The sequence below is a fragment of the Eutrigla gurnardus genome (genome assembly GCF_963514095.1).
Source record: "Eutrigla gurnardus genome assembly, chromosome: 4".
Lineage (NCBI taxonomy): Eukaryota > Metazoa > Chordata > Actinopteri > Perciformes > Triglidae > Eutrigla > Eutrigla gurnardus.
Window position 1 is genome coordinate 9,348,698 of NC_139918.1, and position 22,858 is coordinate 9,371,555.

The 22,858-nt window shown below is 40.1% G+C and overlaps 2 protein-coding genes across 3 annotated transcripts in view; both read left to right on the plus strand.

The window, feature by feature from the left end:
- Nucleotides 1-22,858, plus strand: part of LOC311012962 (uncharacterized protein) — a 324,166-nt gene that overhangs the window by 253,804 nt on the left and 47,504 nt on the right. The gene's annotated exons all lie outside the window — the stretch shown is intronic.
- crfb16 (cytokine receptor family member B16) lies at nt 453-21,356 on the plus strand. Of its 2 annotated transcripts, none has more exons than XM_084008853.1 (7): nt 453-493; nt 6,559-6,685; nt 9,969-10,159; nt 10,829-10,953; nt 11,985-12,135; nt 13,432-13,583; nt 20,242-21,356. In XM_084008853.1, exons 2-7 carry the CDS (start codon nt 6,567-6,569, stop codon nt 20,323-20,325), a joined length of 822 nt encoding a protein of 273 aa, XP_083864979.1. In that variant the 5' UTR covers nt 453-493; nt 6,559-6,566; the 3' UTR covers nt 20,326-21,356. The 2 variants fall into 2 exon arrangements, with proteins under 2 accessions (XP_083864979.1, XP_083864978.1); XM_084008852.1 differs by lacking the exon at nt 453-493 and adding an exon at nt 3,684-3,810.

Consider the following 22,858-nt stretch of genomic DNA (forward strand, 5'->3'; position numbering starts at 1 on the left):
ACAGAAACTGGACACAATATTTACACATTAAATACAACATACATTTACATTTACATTTAGGTCATTTAGCAGACGCTTTTGTCCAAAGCGACTTACAATAAGTACATTTGTGGAAAGAAACAAAGAAACCACAACATATCATTGTTGATAAAGTAAGAGCTAAAAATAGATAGTGTTAGGTCCTCATCTGAGTAAACTAGTACTTCAAGAGCAACAGTGCTACGATCAGAGTGCTATAGGTAAGGGTATTTTTTTTTGGGGGGGGGGGGGGGGTGTTAGTGGGTCATGGTCCAACATATCTACAGATCCACATCTCCACAGAGATTCACCTTCACACTTGTTAAACCAGACTGTGATTGTTCATATATGAGTAGCACGGGGCACTAGGACCATGCAAAAGCTCCTGGCCAGTCAGCCAAGAAACTATTAAATGGGATGATTGGCAGCAGGTGAGGCTAATAGCTGGCGGAGGAGACGGAAATCAAGTAAACCGGCAGGATGATAATTTATCTGGTGGATTGCATGAACAGTACTATAACTATAACATAATGTCAACTAGTTCCGATGGGAACGAAATGGACTGGATGATATCCAGATCCATGAGAATGAAAAGGGCTCCAAAAGTAAACCATAGTAAGAAATTGAGACCGAATCAGTATGACAAGCAGAAAGCTAATAATATGGAGAAAGAGCAAGACAATGTATGGAAAGTTATTATTGAGTTTAACCAGGATGGTGGGTACTACCACTGGATTAAACTTCCCAGGGCGATTGAGGATGAGATTGGTAAAATAAAGTTTGCTAGGTTTATGAACAATAAATGAGTACTGATGCATGCAGTCAGCAAACAACAACAAGAAAAGATACTCAGAATGTCCTCACTGCAAGGGGGAATTATGACGGCACACATCCCGGGAGCAAAGGTTAAAGTGAGAGGAGTTATCTCAGGAGTTCCACTGGACATGTCAATGGAAGATGTTAAAAATGAGATTCAGGGACGAAAAGTAACTGAGGCCACAAGGCTGAAAAGTAAACAAGATGGAACACTAAAGAAAACGGTATCTGTGGTAGTGCCATTTGAGAGGACCCTCCCTAACTCAAATGGGAGACATGAATTACAGTGTGAGAGAATACATCCCAAAACCCCTCAGGTGTTACCTGATGAATCAAATCAGCGCTATATGCGGACGATGGCGCCATATGGATGAGAGGAAGGAATGTGACGTGTGTTAGAGAACATAAGGAACGCGATAGGGAAAGTGGAGAAGGGGTCGTATGAATGGGGGTTCAAAATTTCAACAAGCAAATCCTGCTACATGATGTTTACAAATAAGTGCAAATATGCTGAGAAGATAACATATCAGCAGCCAATGTAGAAAGTCAATTAATTTAAGTACCTGGGCCTATGGTTAGATAGTAAGTATACATGGAAAGCACACATAAACACTTGGAAACAAAATGCAAAAAAGGCATAGGCTACATCTACTGAGAGCTGTGGCCAGATGTGACTGGCCCCCATTAATGCAATACTTATAGAAGCAGGAGAGACACCACCAGAGCTTAGAAGAGAGAAGCTTGCACTAACATACTGAATCACATTAAAAGGAAGTGGGAAAGAAAACCCTGCAAAAGAAATAATTCAGGATTGTTGGGAGTATTCCAAATTTCAGGGGCATGGGTTTGGATGGAGGATAAGTGTATGGATGGGATGGACAAGGGAAGAGAGAGTGAGGGAATACAAAATGGAAGAATACAATTTTACCACCGCAGTTAGTAATATACCACCATGGCTCTTCCCAGAAATAAAGGGAGATTTAAATATCCTGGAAAAAAATAATTATCTAAAAGAAACACAATAATTAAACACAATAATTATCTCAAAATCTACACAGACAGTTCCAAGAACAAACAGGAATGGATGGGAATTGGTATACATATTCCAGAATTCATAGTCAACATCTCTAAAAGGTTATCTGACCAGTAATCAGTATATACAGCAGAAATAGTGGCAGCCATCATTGCACGACAGTGGGTTGAAGAGGTCAGACCTGATAGGGTGGTATTATGCTCTCCTTAGCTGTCATAAAAAGAATATTGTCAATGAAATCTGTCAGAGAAGACCTATAGAACTGTATCACAGTTTGCTAAGATTATACCGGGGTGGCATAGATGTACAGTTCTGTTGTGCTAGCACATGGGGGGGGGGGGGGGGGGGGGGGGGGGGGGGGGACGCTGAACATGTCTTATTGCACTGCACCATGAATGAGGTGGGAAGACGGCTATTCCAAGAGAATGTTCAAGAGGTAGGGCGGGAGTGGAATCTCGGGATGCTAGGTTCTCACTTAGATGGTTATATTGTTTGCGGTGTTGTATGTATAAGTGTGGTTTTCATTTGAAGTTTTTATATTTTTCATATAACCCTCCCAGCGTTCCATCAGCAGGTGATTGGCCTCCCAGTCGTATATGACTGTCTGTCTTTTTCCCTTTCATTCCTGCAGTTTTTATAAATAGAATAAAATAAATGGCTGTAGATGGCATGACCCACACTGACTGTTGTAGCCTCTTTATTGAAGCTCCTGTAGGTTACTTGGTTGCATTATGTTCAGTGTGTTTCCTCATCCTAGAGGCTTCTTCAGTTCTGACATCTTTTTCTGGTTGGGTGAGATTTCTGTCGGCAGAGTTCTTAACCTACTTCTGGTGAATGTCCAACTGCGTTGCGTATTGTTGGATAATATTATAAGAGGAAGAAGGTAAAGTCATAATCCACAGGTTAAACCAAATGCAGGACAGACAGCTGGTAAAAAAAAAAACATTGACTATGTGAATCTGTAAATTAAAAGTTTTATAATATGAGTGACATGTAGAGCATGAATAGATCTAAGTATAATTACATGTGTATATTCTGTTGACTGGATGTGTATCTTAGTTCTTACGGTGTTTATGACAATATTTAGCCTTAAATTCTCAGACGATGGAAAATATATTTGGGAGCAAAAACTACTATTGTCACTAAGCCTCTGGACCTCCACACCAGTGTTGTCACTTTGTGGCGTGACCGTCACATAATTTGGACTTTTTGATAACAAACTCCCTTCTATAGAGACCAGGCTCATGACTGTAATCAAAAATTATGTGGAACAATAAACCGTTTTCTGACTTGTGTACTCTAAAAGAGGGCAGTCTTGTTAATCAGGAGTGAGACAGAAACAGCACTATAGCCCTATAGGACAGATAGAGCTCATCAGGTGTTATGAGTTTAACCTGTAAATTAGCCTGCAGCTGACAGCTGACGCCCAAGGCTGCTTACAACAAGTTGGACCGGCTGTACAGCCCAGACTCCAGCCTCGGCACCCGGACACACCAGATGTCTCTACAGATCTGGGACAGAGAGCAGTAGGTCCCAACAGCTTCTGCTTTTCAGACATTGAACTGCTCTTTCTTAAGCTCAGAGGGTGGATTTTACTCTGACAGAAACCTTGGATCGTGTGGATCTTAAACTGAAAGATTAACTGGGATATCATCATCCTCTTTACGGCGGATCTTTTATTCACCTCTGGGATGAGCTGGAGGACTGATCCAGGAATGTGGTCTGCATAAAAAACAATTCCGGTTTTCCTTGGCAAGGGACAGAAATCTGGATTACATGTTGTATTTTGGATGCATGTACGTGCAGGTCTCTGGTGGACCTGATGTGACCATATATCTTTTCGCCCTCCTTTTGGTTCCTGGAGATGAACTCTCTGCTCATGAGACTGAGAAGCAGTGTGAGTCTGCTGGTGATGATTATGGTCCTGCTGGACTTTACAAACTGTGAGTCCATTTTCAGATACAGCAGAGTCTGTTTGAATGCTGTCAGATAAGGCGAAGTCATGACATATGAATAATTAAATACTTTGATAGAGTTTGTATGGGAACAATCAGCTTACACCCTGGCCTGCATGCATCTGCAGAGACATTAACCCGTATCTTTGCAGATGTACAAAGTTGTAATGAAAATGTTGACATTTTGGAAAAATATGCTTCTTCTCTTCCTTGCCAAGAGTCAGATGTTCAGTTTGCCACCACTTTTGTTTCTACTAGGGTTGTAACGATTAATTTACTATATCAATGTATCGATTTTTATTCCTCAACTACATCGATAGGTGCTCAGCAACTTGTCCTTAACTGGGGACAAATATCGATATTAAATCAATTTGCAACCTAAAAATCGATTGTATCAATATTGTAATAAAGTTTAGCCCCTAGTGACGCAGTTACTCTACCCACGGTGACCCGCCAATATTGCTGCCACCACCTTTAATTAACCCGGTCAGGTCCGGTCAAAGCTCTATAGAATGCAGGCAATCTGAAGGAAATAACAATGCTCTTTATTCATTTAACAAGTCATACAATTGATTCACGTTGGCCAATCAGAAACACACAACTTTAAATAATCACAATAGGTCTGAATAATTAAATAAAAGCACACGTGAATAGGTAATAGGTCACAGCAGGCTACAATTCATCAAGTCATCAAGTCATCAATTCATCAATTCATCGATTCAACACTGCAATAATAAATGTCAATGCCACACTTCTCCAGTTATAAACACCACTACAAGTTACAAAACTAGTCACACTTTCCATATAGGCTACACACGTGATAAAAGTCAGACACTAAAATAAATACAAATAGCTGTGGTGGCCGTAGCCGAATGGTTGTCCAACAACACACACACGCACACAGGCACGCAAACACACAAACCCACGATCCCGTATCAAGTCATTAAAAGCGGACTTCCCTGTCCGGGTTCAGTGAGACCCCGTCGTCTCACTGAAAAGCAGGTTGCGGTGTCTCTTGGCCACACGCACATTCAGGGTAGCTCGCTGGCGTTCCCCTACACTGGATTCTGGCTACCTTAAGTCCAAAGCCCTGCTGTCTTTCTCCGGGCCAGTAAGTGGTTCCCCGGTATCTTCAGTGCCGGTGGTGCTAGCCGACCACGAACGATTCCAACCTTCAGTCCCCAAAGTCTAAGTGAACCCAGTCGCTCCCTACGGCGTGCTTCCAGTCTCAAGCGAACTAGCTCGCAAACAATCCCCCCCCATTTTCAAACAATCAGTTCATTAGGCTCAGGTGTTTGCACGCACTCATTGTTTTTAATTATTGGTCGCCGCCAGCTGCGTTGTGAGTGTTCACTTCACCAGTTTCTCCACAATATTAACCAGGGCTCCAGAGTACGACCATTTTGGGCGCACATGCGACCAAAAATCGTGGTCGACCAAATAGTGCGACGAAATGTTTTCCTTGGTCGCACATTATCTGGTCTGTTTATGTGTGTAGTGTAATGTTTTTTTTTTCTCCACAGCATAGGCTACATAGTAGAATCACCACGGTCTGAGGCTGAGTTGGGGCAGCTGTAGTTTTAAGAACCGGTTGTTTTATTTGGTCTCTGGTGCTCCGTGGGTAGGCCAACATTATGCATCTACTGCAAAGAGTACGACCAGAGCCTGGCTGGGAACGCTGCTTTTACTGCTGCAGTGTCTTCGTTCAGAATCATTAAAAAAGCACCAGAAACATAACCGGAACAGGTTGTTCTGTCCTCCTTTTCAATATAAAATACAGCATATTATTTTATTTGCGACTAATCGTTGTTTCCTTGTTTTATTTCCATAATTATCTTACCCCTGCTGATTCCCTTAAAATAAATACTTCTGGGAATCCTCACCTGCACTGACCAATATCCAGTTGGTGTATCAATTTCAATTCATTGAATCGCGTTGTATCATTCTAAAAAGCCAAATATTGGCCTTGAATCACATCAGAACCAGTATCGTTTTCAAAAAGTATCGTTACACCCCTATTTTACCATAGAAATAATATCGGAGTAAAAGGGACATTCCCATTCAAATCAGACTTGCATCAGTGGAGTAGTAACTTTAGAGACTTAATCAGCTCACATCACTACACTGACTACCTCTATCTTTTACAACTGATTTTAGTGATTTTATTTGAGTCAGTGATTGCCTTTCAGTTCAAGTCCAAACAAGAGAGTTAAAACGTTCCCACAGTGTCCGACAATAAATCTAATGAGGCTGCGCTAATAAATGAAAGACCTACCTTTCCATTTTGGCTTTTAACTTGAATGGAATCATTGTTAATGTTTTGTTGTATTGAGATAGTATAAATATTACAATTTTTTTTAATTGTTTTTGTTGTTTTACGAAGCACTTTAGGCTGCATCTTTGCATGAAATGTCCTATAAAGTTAAAGTTTATCATTGTTTTTAATCAAATGTATGCACAGTTATCACACCGTAGGAAAGAATATTGCCTTTTGCCTAATTTTCTGTAACAAGTGCAACATGAAGGCAGTGGAGTTAGCAAGCTAGCTAGATAACTAGTGGACAGCTGGCTAGTTAGCTAGTTTGCTAATTCTAGCATTTTTAAACACTACACTGGTTAAAGAAAATGAGCTGAGCAGCGGGCTGGTGATGACTTTAATTGATTCCTATTCCTGCTCCCTAAAAATACTAAAACTACTGAGTTCAGATTTAAAACATGAACTCATTGTGTCAGCAGATGTTTTGATGCTGCCAGCTCCCGGCAGGGTTTCCATGGAGTCTGTGGACATGAGACACATCCTGAACTGGCACCCACTGCAGACGCCCTGCAACACAGTAGTCCTGTACTCTGTTCAGTTCCAGGGGTAAGTCATACACAAACGTCTTTAATTGTCAGTGACAATAAATGCACCATTAACAAAAAATATAATACAATACTTTATGTGAGTATATATCACATTTTTATCTTAAAAATAATCATTTTAATTCTAATTATTAATATTATTTGTTTCCGTTTTGGTGTAGATTTCATTAATTATTGACTATATGTGGAAGACTGTAAGCTAGACACAATAGTTATGTATTTTAGGTGTACAAACTAAGTATTTTATTGATAGATTAATCAGATCACTTCTCTTTTAATTAATTAATTGTTTGCTCTATAAAACTTATGAAAACAGATGATGAAATCAAATATTCAGTTTTATTTTATAGTCCAAAACGTTTTATCTAGTGTTTTTGGCAAACTATTAATAGATTTTATGTGAAATGTGCAGCTGATAAGTGCAGGTTAACGTGAGAAAAAGATACCAGTAGGTGTTTCTACCTGGTAATCACTGCTGCGTCCATTGAGTTAATTTAGACCATTCGACTTCATAATAACACAGGAATCAATGACACACCTGTCCAAACAATTATAATCAGCAGGTGTGTCTGTGTCTAATGAACCAGCAGTGACACACCAACACTGAGAGCTGCTTCTGTTTTCACTTGGGCGGAGGTTTCGACATATCAGCTGTCAATCACAGAGAAGACTACTAATTAACCCAATTCCTGCAGCTGTTTTCAAGTCTTCAAAAAACTCCTCCTAGTGACTGCCTGCTGACTCCTCACTCACTACTTTTAATACGCCCACGGTTACACAGCTGCTACTCTGCACCCACAGTGGGTGGAAAACAGTTTGCAGCATGCTTGGCAGCGCTGCACCACTTGGCCACTGTACAGCTTATGGGCCCTTTTCACAGCTGCCATTTTGACATCATCCACAGTCATTGCAGTGTAAACATAGGTGTAATTAGTTACATTAATTATAGCCCTGAGGTGGGTGAAGGGCCTGCTATGGCTCACTGGAATAGCTGTGACACACTAAATAGAATAGGACCATAATTGGGGAGGCCGGTGGCGCAGTGGTTAGGGCAGCCTCCCCATGTACAGAGCCTCAACGTCCTCAACGCGGCGATCCCGAGTTTGACTCCCGGCCCGGGATCAGTTTCCCCGCAATGTCTTCTCCCTCTCTCACCCTGTTTCCACACTGTCTGTATAAAATAATAAAAGGCTTGAACGGCGCTCTAGCTGAAAAAATAATCTTTAAGAATAGGACCATAATTAATTCAAGCAATAACAACTGTGTTTACTGTCACTGTGGCTGCTGTGTAAAGGGCCTATTGTTTTGGTGTGTTTGGCTAACTGCCAACAGCTAACTGAACTACCAGTACACACACTGCTGCACCGACTCACAATGATTGTTTTGGAAAGTGTGCTTGGCTAACCACTACCAGCTAACTACACACACTGCTCTATCAACTAACTTTTATTGTTTTGGTCAGTGGGTTTCGTTAACCGCAAACAGCTAATGAAACTAACACAGTGCTGTGCCAACTCCATTTTATTATTTTGGATGGTGTGTTTGGCTAACAACCCACCTGAGGCCTGTACTACGAAGCAAGTTCAACATACCCAGGGTATCTTTCAGTTATCCAGCTTAAGTAACCCTAACAAAGGCAATCGGAGATAAGCGGTCACACAAAGCTGGTTATCAACTCGTTCAGTCAACCAGGGTTTCCCTGTCCAGCTATGAGCGCATGAACATGAAAGAGGCGGCGTTTGCAGCATTTGACCAATCACAACCATGGATCAGTCCACAGGCAGCAGAGCGGCGTATTTCACGTACGAGGAGCGAACCATAATCTTACAGAAATACGAAGAAGTTAAACATATAATACAGACAAAAGGCAACAGTTTCATCTGCCAAATGCAGGAAGGACAGCTGGCAAAAACTCGCCGACTGTGTGAATGCGTAAGTCGTATTAGTAGTCGTATAATATGACTGCCCCATCATAAGGACACTACTAGATCTGACTGATTACATGAATGTGTTAAGTGCGCTGTTAGCTCAGTGGTAGAGTTACTGCTGAGGCTCACTGCAGCGGTCCCGGGTTCAAATCTGCCCTGCGGTCCTCTTTTAAATCATGTCGTCCCTCTCTCTCGCCCCTTTAACTCTCACGCTGTCCTCCCGCAATAAAAGGCCAAAAAAATAACTTTAACAAATGTGTTGCTGATGTATGATGGTGTTGTGTATGACAATATCAGCCTAATTCTTTCAGCTGCAATCCCGGTGTAAAACTGACTTGCACCGTGCACCAAGAGAGCTGATTGGTCAGTAGGCGGTGTTTTTCTACACGTTGATCTCTTATCAGGAGCATAACCTGTTCCAAAGCAGGTTAGCTCTGCTGCGTAAGTTACCATGGCGATGTACCCCGGTAAGAAGTGAACCAGCGTCATAGGACGGAAAACCCAGAGTTAAACCTGAAGTTACCTCACTAAGCCCAAATCCTGCTTCGTAGTACAAGCTTCAGGAGTGGTCATTGCAGACACACATGGCAGAGCTCAAATGGCTAGTGCCTACTCTATTAGTGATCCTCTATTAGTGACTTATCTTCTAGCACCATCATCAGGTCAACATTTTAAGGTGCCCATAAACCTACAGAACTAATGACATCAGCCATAGCTTTACTTTGCGTTGAATCATAATCAGCTAATGTTAACATGCTAACACGCTAAACTAAGGTGGTGATCAAGGCAAACAATTTACCTGCTAAATATCAGCATTTTAGCATTGTCACTCCAAGCATGTGAGCTTCCTGATGTGAGCATTTATATTAATGCACCATTTGTTTTGTGATGGTCTAAAATGAAAATCGTTCTCCAAAAATTCATTCAAAACATATTTCTCAATACTTGTTTTTGCCAGTTTGATAATATAAATCCAGTAGTAAATGTCACTTCCTGAAACAGGTAGGCTCTGCCTGTCAGCAGGCTGAAAGGCTGAATCCTTACTCTATAGCCTACATTTCATTTTCACTGCACTGCGGTTGTCAGTCAATCCTGATGCAAAACAAGAAAAGCACTGGGAAAACAATGAGGACCCAACTCTGTGAATCAGTGGCATGCACAGCAGCAGCAGTGTGCGTGGTGGTATGCAGGCTTTGTTTGGGTAATTGAGGTCAGAGCCACCACTGCAGACTGGGGGAATGTGGCAAACCCACATTTTATGTTCATAAGCTGATGTGTACAGATTAATTAATTTACTCGTAATATATATGAAAGGAATATTCTGTATTAAAGCTCTCTTGCCTCTTTGTCTTGCAGGGAGTTTGAGCTGATGGTCCTGAATGGCAGCTGGGTGAATGCTCCTGAGTGCCAGCAGATTCCTCACAATCACTGCGACCTGACCTTTGACCTGGGCTCTGACTCCGACTACAACATCCATGTCAGAGCACAGTGCGGGTCCCAGCTATCGCCCTGGACGACACTGAGCCCACCCTTCAACCGCAAAGACAGTAAGGCCTCGACAGACAGGCAGACAGACAGACAGACAGACAGACAGACAGACAGACAGACAGACAGACAGACAGACAGACAGAGATTCCTCAATGTATAGTTAAATTACCCTGACATTATTTTAAGCGTTGTTAAGCAGCTACAATTTTAGCATAGCCTACCTCTGGTCAAATTGAACATTTAAGGACTTTTTACAAATTATCATCATGTAGTTATTTAGTAAATCCTTTTTGTCCGTTTATTGCAATGAACTCGTAACAAAATAGTTTAGTTTGGGTTCATAACGCTGTAGTTATGGCGCAAAAGTGTGGCTTGCTATTCACAGTGAATACAACTTAATGAAACTGATGGAGCACCTTGGGGTGATGTTATGAACTCAGACAGGACAGTGTTTGATTACCTGGTGTGTCTGGGATTTCCATAACAAAGCAGCAATAGTGGTTATTTCAGCCATGATTTATGAAACATTGTAAGTCGTGGGTGATGCCAATAAACACAAATGATCCCACAAATAAACACAAATGATTCTGTGGTCATAATTGTTATGTAATGCCGGGTGAAAATTCCCTTTGTGTTTGCCATTAAAAAACACTGCCCGTCAACACAACATGTATAATTTTTTTTTTCAAAAATGAATGAATGACTGAATGTGAATCTTGTGCCGGCAGCGGTCCTGATGGTGCCGGAGATGGCCGTGACGGCAGTGGGCGATGCCCTTCAGGTGTCATTCGACAAGCTTCCATTCACAGCTGGTGTCAGTGTGACGCTCTGGAGGAGAGGCGACGAGCTGCAGGTCAGAGTTACAGCATGTCTACTGTTTCGCTGCTTTTCTTCCTTCCTGTCTGATTTCTTGTCCCTTACTGTTGTTTTATCCCTTTATTTCTTACTTATTTTTACTTACATGGGACCTTACTGTATGTTGAAAAACATATGTACGGTAGTCAATGACAAGTGACAAATAATCTTTTGATCCCATTTAAATTGAGGACATACTTTCAAAGTTAGGACATTTTAGGAAAATAAAAATATGGAACATAAGGATATATTTGTGAATAAAAACTAAAAGTTTTGGAAAGTGAGGACATTTCTGGAAATGTGTGCGAGTGTAAGAGTATTTTTGTAAAGTGGCAACAATATTTTTTGAAAGTGAGGACAGTTTTGCAAAGTGGGGACATTTTGAAAAGTGAGGACATTTAATTTTTGAAAATAAGGACATGATAGGAGAGCAGGAATATTGAACAAGAGGACATTTGTCAAGATAGAACATTTTAGTAAAGCAAGAATATGGAATTTGAGGATTTTGGGGGAAATACAAACATAGATTGTGAGAATATTTTTATGAAGTGAGGACACTTTTCTGTTCTGTCAGAAAGCACCGATACTTTTAAAAAGAAGTATTATTTTGAAATTAAGGATATTCTTGAAATTGGCAATATTTGTAATGAATGCGGAGCAAGAGGACATTTTCTGAAAGTGAGGACATTTTTGAACATGAAGTGTAGTGAGGAGATTATTGTAATTTCCCAAATTGTGGAAAAGAAAGATCATTTGTGTCTTGCCGTTGACTACCATACATATTTCTTCAGAAATGAGGTCCCATGTTGCACACTGAAAGGGACTTAGCCACTCTATAGTTATTTTTAATATATTTATTACATACGTACATAGAAAGTGAAATGTGTAGCGTTGTTTTTTTCTTTAGTTGTTTATTTCTGTGTATGTACATTGAGAGGTCATATAGCACTGCCGCGTTTTATGATTAATTCTTTAATTTTGTTGACTCCTGTGTTCTATGTACCTGTGTTTCCTTTCTCTTTCATTCAGGCTGCGGTGTACACAATGCCAGCTGAGCAGAAGGTGTTAACCGTCGCTGGCCTGCAGGAGGGAGCGTTGTACTGCGTCCGAGCTCAGATCATCCTGGAAGCTCAGCTCCACAGCAGCAGCACTGACAGCCAGTGTGTCTCCATTGCAGCAGGTACAAATTAATTTATTGTACATCACAAAATTCTGTGTTCTCACATTCCTAAAATGTTTTAACTTTCAGAAAATGGCATCTTGTTCCACATTGTTTCCATATATTCCCAATTTCAAGAAATGTCCTCATTCACAATGTTTTTCACACTTTTCAATATGTTGAAATTTTCACATTAAAAAATGACCCTCACTTCATAAAATATTTTAAAATCCATGGTTCTAATTAAAAAAAAATGTCCTCATGGACCATGTTCCTACATTTCTAAATGTCCTACCTTTCAAAAACTGTCTTTATGTTCCCCATTCTTATTTGCCTAAAATATCTCAATTTCAAAATATGTCCTCATGTTCCACATTTTTTCCCCTAAAAAGTTGCAACTCTAAAAGAAAAGTCCTCATGTTCCATATTCTTATTTCCCTCAAATATCAAAGCATTTTTTAAATGTCCCTCTGCTCCATATAACCAAATCCAAGAAATGTTATCACTTTCCAAAATCGCCACACTTCGCAAAAATATCCTCACTTCCAAAAAATGTTGTCACTATTGTTTCCAAAACAAATTTAATGTAACAAAAGCATCCATCACTTTCTGAAAACATTCTTGCAATCCATGTTTACTTTGCAAAACAATGTTGCCATGTTCCATATTCTCACATTCCTAAAATTTGTTTACTTTCAAAAAACATCCCATCACTCCATATTCTTGGACATTCCCAATTCCAAGATGTATCCTTAATTCCAAAAATGTTGGCACTCAAAACACTTTCAAAAGATAATCTCATTTTAACATTTTTTCCTCAATACAAAAATGCTGCCACTTTCATTAATGTTCATACATTCTCACTTTTCAAAATGTCATTACTTTCTAAAATAACACCACTTTTCAAAGAACATGTCCATGTCCTCGCTTGAAATTCTTTCCTCAATATTCCCAATGTCAAGAAATGTCCTCACCTTCCAAAAATGTCACAAGCCACGCTTTTCCATTCTAAACATGTCCTGTCTTCCAAAATGTCCCCAGTTTTAAGAAACTCCCTAATTTTGAAAAAAATTTGGAACGGGAGCACAAAAGTTTCTTTTTTTTATTTTACAAAAGTGTACTAATTTCATAAATATATCGTCAAATAAATGTTTTTATTCCAAAATGTTCGAGTTTTAAGAAAATATCACCATGGTAATGTACAGAAGGGAAAATATTGACCACAAAAGTAATGCATCCTTAATAACAAACAATATTAAATCTGACTTTTTATCTTTTCATTTTTTAATTAAAATGTTCTTCATGATTAACCTGCAGGTCCGGACACTGCCTGGAAGAGGCCGACCACTGTGACCGTGACAGTCATCATCATGGCGGGTCTCCTGTTCGCTGTGTTCTGGGCCACCATTCACTGCCGTTCGAATGCCTGTCGAACGTATTTCCATAAAGAGCCCCTGCCGCGCTCACTGGTCAGTCACCAACATTTTAATACGTAAATAAATATAGAAATTATAGGTTGAATCACTCACTGGTTGTTAAAGTTTTCTAACAAAAAAGCAGGAACATTTAAAAAGTGTTTTTCAAGATGCAAAATATAGTACCCATATGTCATGGCCCATTATATTTGGTCAGTTCAAAAACCTATTTAAACCATGTGTGTCAATCAATTTTTAAAGACAGAAGTCACTAATATGTTCCTGAGCCAGAGAGCACTGTACCACATGTGGAAGGAATAATCCAGGGAGGATCAAATGCAGGAGTGGAGTATAACTACAGGCGGTTATGGTTGTCAAGTGTCTATTTTTTGGAAAATACATTTTGGTATTTGTCATCACTTCTCATCAATCAATATTGTGATGTATTTTTACTGTATTGTATTTTTTTTATCGTGACAAAAGTCTGATGTGGACTTCCGGTTATGACGGCTTAGCGAACGGTCGGGTCAATTCAGCCCTCCGGTATATTCTGAGATTTAACTACGAGTAAGGCCCTTTTCATAGCTTTTGGGAAACAGACATTCACTAGGGAAGCACAATGTCGACACCGAAAGCCTTTGGACCAGGATACCAAGAAAAGAAACCGACCTACAACCTAAGAGACTCTAAAGCGTCGGCCCCAGATAGCAGCAAGCTAACGCCAGCAATGGCTGCCAGCAACACGTTACACACTTCGGTCCCGCCCGCGTGGTTCTCCGCCGAAATGCATAAGTTCGCGGAAACAATTCAAACCTCCGTCATGACCCGACTACACCAGGTGGACGCCGCACTGGAAAAGATGAGTGAAGCCATTCACACAACAAACACGAGAGTCACCGCACTGGAAGCCAAGAGCTCCGAATACGAGGCCGCCGTTGTGGACCTGCGCCAGGGGCTGACGGAGCTGGAGCGGCGGCAGCAAAAAGAAGTGATGGAGCTCAAAGACAAACTCGACGACTATGAAAACAGGCAACGCCGCAAAAATCTGAGAGTTGTGGGGTTCCCGCTGGGAGTGGAAGGGACTAACGCTGTGGACTTTTTGGAAAAATGGCTACCGGAGATCCTGGGACTCTCTGGCCCGATAGAGATAGAGAGAGCCCACCGCGCGCAGCTGAGACGTCCGAACGAGCAAGGAGCGCCCAGAGCCTTCGTTCTCAAACTCCTCCGCTACAGGGATGTGACCCAGATACTAGACGCCTCCCGCAAAAAAGGAGAGCTATACTATGGCAACTCCAAGATCATGATATTTCCTGACCTCTCGCCCAGGCTACATCAAAAGAGAATGGCTTTCACCCCCCTGAAAAAACAGCTCCGACAAGCAGGAGTGAAGTACGGGATGCTGTACCCGGCCATACTCAGAGTGGACACGCGATCAGGTGGGACCAAGTCGTTTGACTCAGCGGAGGCAGCCTCTTCGTTCCTGCAGAGAGAATACCCGGAGGTAATCTCATCACGTTAAACGGGACATAAACGGCATTTATGGAGAAGACGCACAGAGCCCAATAATACTCAAGACTGCTATTGAATTTTAAAAGGGACTATCTGTCAAGTTAAGTTAAAGTAACATATTTGAAAAACCGCGTTGTTGGTCTGAGCACTGGTTTCAGAGTTAATTGATTTCCAAACTGTGTATAAGCTATCTGACAATAGACAGATCCCTCTCTTTTTTTTTTTCTTTTTTTTTACAGTCTGTAAGCAGCTGAGATATTGTGTTACCCTCTTTGTCATATTCTCTATATTGTGCTAATTTTGGACTCAATTATAAACATACATTATTCTGAGTATATTGGGCAGAATAGTTTGTTACGGTTCAGATTGAATGTAAACAATCAAAAAGCATAAGTTTCATGCAATCCAGCCACTGCCTCTAATATAGGGTCTACTCAGAGACTTATATGTATCAATGCTGGAGGGCTGATGACAACCTAACTATGTTCACAACGCTTTCATCACCGCATAAGTTCAGTGTAGGTAAGAAGACCTCGATAGGAAATGAGGTCATTATAATAGGGATTTGTTATTACTGGTTTATTCAGATGTGTGTGTTTTTTTTTTCTTCTCTTTCCCTTTTTTTTTTCTTTTCTTTTTGCCCCTTCCTTACACATTTTATTTGCAACAGTCGGGTATGTGGACTCTGCTATATATTGCCAGTCAACTTAGTTCCCATATTAATATTACTTAAATAATGACAAGTACACCCATGCAATACAGATGCTTAACCCTCAATGTTAAAGGTATCAATCATTGCATAAAAAGAAAACGTATCATTAATTACTTAAAGCAAAATCAGATAGACATAGCCTTACTGCAAGAAACTCATTTGAATGATACCGAGCACTCAAAGTTAAAACAAGGTGGCTTCAACCAGGTGTTCTTCTCTTCCTTTACCTCACGAGCTAGAGGAGTGGCTATATTAATTAGCAAAAAAATTCCGTTCAGATTGAAGTACACCTGCAAAGACAGAGGAGGGCGATGGGTGATTATTCAAGGCTCCATTCTCTCTCAATCTATCACCTTAGTCAACATATATGCGCCCAATTATGATGATCCTCAGTTTTTCCATGATATTTTTTTTAATCTACCAAATCCTCCTGACGAAACTTTCATTGGTGGGGATTTCAATCTAGTGCTTGATCCTATCCTAGACAGGTCTTCAGCAAAGCAAACTACCCTAACACAAGCAGCAAAAACATTAAAAATAGAGCTCCGAAACTCCGGCCTCTGTGATATATGGCGTATGCAGAATCAACGGACAAAGGAGTACTCCTTTTATTCTCCAGTCCATGACAGCTACTCAAGAATTGATCTCTTCCTGGTCCCTTTAGCTAAAGCTCATACAATCCCCCCTTGTGAATATTTAGCAAGAACTATCTCCGACCACTCTGGGCTTCTGGTTACGATCCCTTCTACCGAGGCATCTGGTTCTCTTAAAAGATGGCGTTTCAACTCTTATTTACTCAACGATTCTGAATTTATAGAATTTGTTAATAAACACCTAGACCTTTTTTTCGAAATAAATCAGAATTCTGCCTCACCTAATTTTGTTTGGGAATCAATGAAAGCCTACATAAGAGGTCAAATCATATCATACACCTCTGGCAAACGTAAAATATATAGTTCAAAGGTGGACTCTCTGGAAAAAGAAATAAAAGAACTCGAAGAGCAACATCTAACATTACGTAACACAGAAACCAAACAAAAACTCAGGTCAAAACAATTAGAATACAACACTATAACTACTCGGAAAATAGAGAATGCAATGAGAAGGACAAAGCAAAGATTCTATGAGCAAGGGGATAAAGCCGGCAAACTCCTTGCCTGGCAGATTCGTCGGGAGGAAGCCCAAAAAGAAATACATATTTTGAAATCAGGTTCTAATACAATTACCAACCCCAAAGAGATAAACAATATGTTTAAAAAATTTTATGAAGCTCTCTACTCTACTCAAGGTAATTTTCCTGAAAAAACAAAAAACTTTCTAGATAAATATGACCTCAAAAAGCTTAATGAGGGAGCTAAGGAGAGCATGGAAGGAGTTATCACAGAAAAAGAAATATCAGAAGCCATCTCCAAAATTAAGTCAGGGAAATCCCCTGGTTTGGACGGCTTTCCCATTGAATTCTTCAAGACTTTTCTCCCTAAACTACTTAAACCTTTGCTATTGATGTATAATCATGCTATTGAAAATGGAAGACTGCCAGAATCTTTAGAATTGGCGCTAGTTACGGTTCTACCTAAACCTGGGAAGGACCTGAAACTATGCAGCTCATACCGACCGATTTCACTTCTATCCACAGATTATAAAATATTCTCTAAAATACTATCACTGCGATTAGAAAAACATATCCCAGATTTAATACACTTGGACCAAACTGGATTTATCCAGAATCGCTCCCCATTTGATAATGTCAGAAGGCTTTTCAACATCATCCACGCCTCTGAGACAGATAACTCTCCTACAATTGCTGTGTCGTTAGATGCGGAGAAAGCTTTCGACCGTGTAGAATGGCCCTATCTTTTTGATGTAATGATTAGAATGAATTTTGGCCCTACTTTTATTAAACTGGTTAAGATGTTATACAGATGCCCAATGGCTCAAATTCAAACAAATAATGATATTTCTTCTAAAATTACCCTCTCACGCTCCACAAGACAAGGCTGCGGTCTCTCGCCTTTGCTATTCGCGCTGGCAATAGAACCATTAGCGACAGCAATAAGATCCCATCCATTAATTAAAGGTAAACAGATGGGGGGCACCACCCACAAAATTTCGTTATATGCGGACGATATCCTAATTTATTTAACAGAACCGGAATCGTCAATACCCACATTATTAGAAACATTAACCGGATTCGGTGTTATCTCTGGATATAAGATAAATCTCAGTAAGAGCGTTGTTATGCCACTTAACACAGCGGGGTCTCAAATATCGAGACATAACATACCCTTTCAATGGTGCTCTGAGAAATTAACATATCTGGGCCTTCAGATCCCCAATGTATGCTCAAAGGCTTTCTCTCTAAACTATTTACCTTTATTAAAAAAAACTGAAGCGGAGCTTAACAGGTGGATGAACCTTCCTCTGTCTTTGATGGGTCGAATCAGCTGTATCAAAATGACTATCCTACCGAAATTTCTCTTTCTGTTTCAGATGCTACCCACTGCAATACCTAAATACTTCTTTAAACAGCTACACTCAGCTATATCTAGATTTATATGGAAGGGCAAAATTCCCAGAATAAAGTTAAAAATCCTTCAGGGAACATCTCAGGAAGGTGGAATGAAACTCCCTAACTTTGAAACGTATTACTGGGCAGCACAATGCCGGGCGGTCTGGGTATGGAAAGCAAATTTACAACAACCCCCCTCTTGGGTACAGATGGAACAGCATGATATTAATTCTTTCTGTCTAGCATCGATCCCATATGTTCCTTCACTCAAACAACTTTGTACGCTGACAACAAACCCATTCATAAAACACACCTACAAAATGTGGTCTGATTTACGTAAAAAGACCCAAAGTAGCCAACCCTTATATGACCTTACTCCCTTCCATGCGAATCCGTTTCTACCAAAGGTCCTAAGAGATGGCATCACCCAGGCGTGGTTCACAAAGGGAATTAGGACATTTGGGGACTTGTACAAAAATGGGGTCCTAGAGTCATTTGAAAATCTTACAGCCAGGTACAGCCTTGATAAAAAGCACTTCTTTAAATTTTTGCAACTCAAGCATTACATTCGAACAGAACAGGGGGGCAGACTTCTACCAGTTAAAAAACAACCCTTAGATAATATATTGAGCAGCAAAAAGGAGCTCAAGGGGTTTATATCTCACATGTATGCTGGTATTAACAGTCTGTTCGAAAAAGAGGGACTTAAGGTTAGGGAAAAATGGGAGGCTGACCTGTCTCATAACTTTGAAGATGCTGATTGGACTGAGTTATGTGAAAAGGCCCAGCGCTTTTCCCATAATAGTAAACACATATTAACCCAATATAATCTAATACATAGAGTCTATTTCACCCCCGAAAGACTACACAAGATAAATCAGACAATCTCTCAATACTGTCCAAGATGCAAATCCGAAGTTGGCTCTCTTCTTCATATGTTCTGGTCTTGTTCACAATTATTCAACTACTGGGAAACAATACTTAGAACCATATCCAAGATAACTAAAATAAATATTCCATCTGAACCAAGGTTAATTTTATTAGGGGACACATCGATGCTGCCTGTAAGGGGAAACAAAATCAGATTCATAAGAATAGCTTTGACAACAGCTAATAAATGCATAGCTCTTAAATGGAAGGATGAGCACCCGCCCCCACCCTCACTCTGGCTTAGTGAACTGACCTCTTGTATCCCCAACGAAAAAATAATGTATAATCTAAAACAAAGGCCAGATAAATTTGAAGGAGTATGGGGTGGTCTAATGGAGCATCTGAACACAGCAGACATAGCTGATTGAAGAGTCACGCCAAAGATAGACGTAGTTGCCGACTAGAGAAATCTAACTATCTATATTTTGTTTAACTTCTCCTTTTACTAATCAATGTATTTAAACTATGTACTTTTCTCCATTTGTTCTGTCTCATTATTAATCTATTTATTACTACTTGTTGTCATTATCACTATTTTTATTTATTTATTTATTTTTATTTACTCTATATATTTTTTTATTTTTTTATTTTTTGTACCTATTCTATGTCTTGATCCTACTGTATTATAATTTGTATTAACTGTAAGTACATTTTTGATATACAGTATACCAGTAATGGGAAACGGGGGGAGGGAACGGGAGGGGGGTTCGGGTTGAAAAAATATGTTCACTTGTCTTGAATATGGAAAAATTCAATAAACAGAATGTTAAAAAAAAAAAAAAAAAAAGTCTGATGTGGAAATAAGGTGTTTCAAATGTTTTCAAACAGACATGAAAGTTTTACTATATATCAGAACCAGATATCCTAAACAGTAAATACATTCCCGAGTATATTCTTTCCTTGAGGGATTACGATTTATATTATTTTTTATTTATTTACATATATATTTCACTCCACTACATAGCAATGTCTGTTATAGCACAAAGATTAATGTATGATGAAACTTTTCATTTTTCAACGTGCATTAAAGAAAAATCCTCCCACTCTTGCAGGAACCTGATTGGGACATTCATATCCCGATGAGCCCAGAGAAGGCGGAGCTATGTGAGCCGATCCACGTGAGTGTCGACCCCTAACACTGACGAGCTGATCGGATCTCAAACCCTGAAGAGTCGCAGCACATCTAGAAGACCATCGTCCTCTTGGATTTTGTCGAAATGTTTTCTCTAAGATCCTGTTGAGCTCAGCTCTCTTGACACTTTTGGGAGTTTGTGGCACATTCAAATCTTGCAAATAGAAAAAAACTAGAAGAAGCAAACAAACTGTTTCACCCGTCCTGCAGATCATGTTTGTAGCCAGAGGGACTGTGCACCTCTGGTTGGTGTAATGATGATAATAAGCTGACCTTTGGAAGTCAACTTGGAGACTTTCTTCCCAAGAAAAAAGGACTGCATCTGTCATTTTCAGCAAAAAAATTATGATGCTGATGATCAAGTGACAGCATCCTCTCAACACTGTAGGAATTATGATTCTTGTCTGCCTGGAATAAAAGATGACGTCTGTCAACAAACCTCCAAAAACTCAGCGCGGGACATTGATGTTCCTTTTTTAAAACATTTTGGATCAAGTTGGTTTCTTTTAACCTTGACTACAATCATTCCCTTACCTTAACTGTTGCGTGCCACTTCTGTATAAATAAAACCGACTTATGAGGAGTTGCAGAGTTACTGAGGTGAGGCTTTGCAGTTACGACTATCAGTGGAGTAGTAATGTTATACCAAATTGAGAGACAGACTAAATGGGTAAAATGTAAAAATTTAAAGGAATACTTCACTGGTGGAAATGTGAATCTGTATTGATAGTCGGTCATGTAGTCGAAATGTAATATACATTTAGAATTTGATGCCTTCTTTACTGAGAAAAGGCAAACAGTGACCTTTTGGCGCAAGTGGATGGAAGACAACAACTCCCACAATGCACGGCTCTGCAGGCCACTAGCAGTGGGCAGATTGATCCAAATATCGATAATATCGAACATGGTATTGATTTGTTCGATAGTTTGGTTTCAGTTTGTCACCTGTATGCATTTGTCTCCTGAACACACATTCTACTTGAAAAAACATGGTTTTAAATGCTTTATAACATTCGTGATGGAGTAATAGAGTAGTGTCCACTTTGTTAATTTAAGAGAAATTGTACTTCATTTTGTATTGCAGGTTTATTACTGTTCTGTTCTGAACAAAAACGTTTGATAATAAAGTATTTTATATTTACATATACACTTTCTGATCAATTCTGTCCTTGATTTTAACTTTTTTTTTTATTTAAAGGAAAAATCACAAAAACATAGTATCGGATTGATATCAAATCTAGTATCGCACACCACCTCAGGCCACTCCCACTGATCTGTCCCCCGCGGGACCAACCAGCAGTGGCCCGCAGATTTTGGAGTGCAGAGCGGAATTTTTATTCTAAAAGGACCGATCTAGTTCTGCTCACACCCCGAGTCTGAAGTTAAGTCCCACCACTGGTCTGTAATAGGTCTGTAGTCTCAGTGGGTCCCACCACTGGTCTGTAATAGGTCTGTAGTCTCAGTGGGTCCCATCACTGGTCTGTAATAGGACTGTAGTCTCAGTGGGTCCCGCCCCCTATAGGAGGGTTGAATGCATGAGGAACTAGTGTTATAGTCTCACCCCCTCTAACCAAAGCAGCCTCCAATGAAATGACGATATTTGCATCATTGGAGGCTCTTTTTCAGAATAGAAATAAGGAAATCTTGTTCTTGAAAGTTGTGGTTTCTTTCTTTCGACAAATGTACCGTAATCCTTTAATGTTGTTATTATTCTATTGAACAGATATTGTTCATTGTTTGTGATGTTGTTTTAGCATTTGACCTCTGCCGGAACTGTGTGTTAGTGACAGATTTCCTGTGTGGTGGTCGGAAGGTTTCGGTGGTAGTACATTGTTATGAAGAGATCGCTCGCCTGCTTCGATGTTGACTAAAGTCTGTCTGCATCGGAGCTAGAGCATTCCGGTGTATCAGTACCTACCTGTGTGTTCGGAAACTCTTAAAACTCTCAGTAAAGTCCGTAAAGTGAGATAATCCTCTCCATTCATCCTTCAGCCCGCACCTACACTTATGTCCCCTGTTAGCCGAAGCTAACAACTGGTGTCAGAAGTGGGATAACGAGCCAGCCAGGTGGGAGTTAACGATCGGCAGAGACTGACTTTCCACGTCGGATGAAGCAAGACCAAGGTAAAGAATTAAACGAAACAAAAGAAGATAAATAATAACTGGCCGGACTGCATGCTTGTGGCTAGCAAGTAGCCTACAGCACAAACCACCGGAGTTTGCTGAGGAACGTTACAGTGCGTCCTGAAGCTACACTATAAAAAGTGAAGGTTAAGTCTGGATTTAAACATCTGGAAAACGAAAGTCGAGTGAAGATTTCAACACTGTAAAAAAAAGTTCATTAAAGGACATTAGCGCAAACTGAAAAACCTAAAGACACTACACTGAAGAAAAACACAAGTTAAATAAGGAGAGGGGAGGAAACTACAGAAAGGATATAATGGATGAAAGTGAGGAATTGCTTGGAGCTACCGCAGCAGCCCAGGACCCAGGGCCACCAGCTTGGCTGAAAACACTATTGGACCACAAGGCTCAGC